Source organism: Brassica oleracea, chromosome C7 (assembly GCF_000695525.1).
Source record: "Brassica oleracea var. oleracea cultivar TO1000 chromosome C7, BOL, whole genome shotgun sequence".
Taxonomy (NCBI): Eukaryota; Viridiplantae; Streptophyta; class Magnoliopsida; order Brassicales; family Brassicaceae; genus Brassica; species Brassica oleracea.
The window spans coordinates 21,386,889-21,388,450 of record NC_027754.1 but is presented as its reverse complement, the minus strand read 5'-3'; the positions used below and the strand labels follow the sequence as shown (position 1 = coordinate 21,388,450).

Below are 1,562 nucleotides of genomic sequence, written 5' to 3'. Positions count from 1 at the left end.
GGGCTGATATTTTGTGGGAAGCTTCTTCAGTCAGTGAGTTAAAGGTTCACCGAAGGGATTTAGATTTCAACAGTTGTATCTTCTGTTGTCTGGGTTTTAGTGAAGCTGGTCGTCACAGTTCTTCAACAGTGCTGCCTTGAGTGTTTGGTAAATCCGACGGTGAGATCTTCTCTGCTTGAGCTGAAATTTGGCAGAGGTGTTGTTGACTGGTTTATCTTGGATTTGTACGGTGGGATTAGTCTCTGGTTGCCGGAATCCTTGTGAGGTGAGGTCATTTGATTTCTGCTGGTTTTGAAGCTTTGTGTTGCTCTCTTGTTGTTGTTGTTCTTGTGTTGGAGATAGCTCTTTGTAGCTTGAGTCTCTGTTCTGTTCAGGTTGTTGAACAGGGAGGAAGGGGTTGTACTCACATACATTTATATAGTGGATTGTTGAGTGGACTACGGTCCCGTGGTTTTTCCTTCTCACATCGAGGAGGTTTTCCACGTAAAAAGTGTTTGTCTCATTTAGTTATTGCTTATATTATATCCTGCTATCGTCGAAGTATTTTTCTCTCAGATTCTCACAAGGTCAAGGGAAACATGATTGCTACATTCTGCTGCGCCTCGTGTCCGCTTTCCCCAACAGTGCCGGCATGAAAATATACTGTGATATCGGTTAAGTTGGATTTCGATGGAAACGGACATTCAATAGTGAACTCATTGATTTCCATGTATTGCAAGTGCAAGGAAGTTGATACTTACATATACCATGCATCTTCAGTGTGGGAGAAACTGTGACAAGTGAAAGTGGGACAATGTGCAATTTGTTAAACCATTCAAAATTTGGAAAAATTAATAGTGTTCAATTTTAGAAGTTCAAAAAATTATATTATCACTAATTGAAATTGTGTTGTATAAATTCTGTAATTTAATATTTTAGATGAAATATTAAATTTATGTTTTTATATATTTAAAGAAAACAGTGGCATATTAAAAGAAAATATAATAAAAATGAAATATAATCCATTAGTAATATAAAATAAGAAGTACAATTCTCGATTAAAAAAGTTCCCATCGAAACCTGCAAAAATTATTTAATTTTGTTAGCAATCGTATATCAAATAGCCTAATAGATTTCTAAATTTTTTTGAGACGAAAACTATATTAAATTGACATACCGTTATCGAAATAGTCTTAAAACTGGTTTGTAGTCAACTACAACCCGTCTTTCGTAAGTTCCCTTCTATCTGTTAATAGAAAAAAAAATGTAAGAATTTAGTAATTCAAAATTTCTATCGAATAAAAATAGACTATTGCGTACCTTTCACTATGAAATATTCTGCAAAACTTGTTTGTAGACAACATTCGTTGTCTTTGTCTGCGGCTTCCCTTGTTTATCCGTTATTAGGATTTTTAATCCAGATCTCGACTTTACTCTCGAAAGTGCAACGTATAACTGGCCATGAGAGAACACTGGTCTAGGTAGAAACAAACTAACATTTTCCAGCGTTTGACCTTGACTTTTATTGATAGTCATCGCAAAAGCCAATGTAACTGGAAACTGTCTTCGACGCATTCTAAAGA

The 1,562-nt window shown here is 35.4% G+C and overlaps 1 protein-coding gene across 1 annotated transcript in view; it reads right to left on the bottom strand.

Annotated features, from left to right (window-relative positions):
- Positions 1–1,193: 1,193 nt before the first annotated feature.
- LOC106302834 overlaps positions 1,194–1,562 on the bottom strand; it is a 1,000-nt gene continuing 631 nt past the window's right edge. The window contains exon 3 of the mRNA XM_013739251.1: positions 1,194–1,225. Coding sequence (XP_013594705.1) covers positions 1,194–1,225 — 32 coding nt within the window. The remainder of the gene's footprint in view (positions 1,226–1,562) is intronic.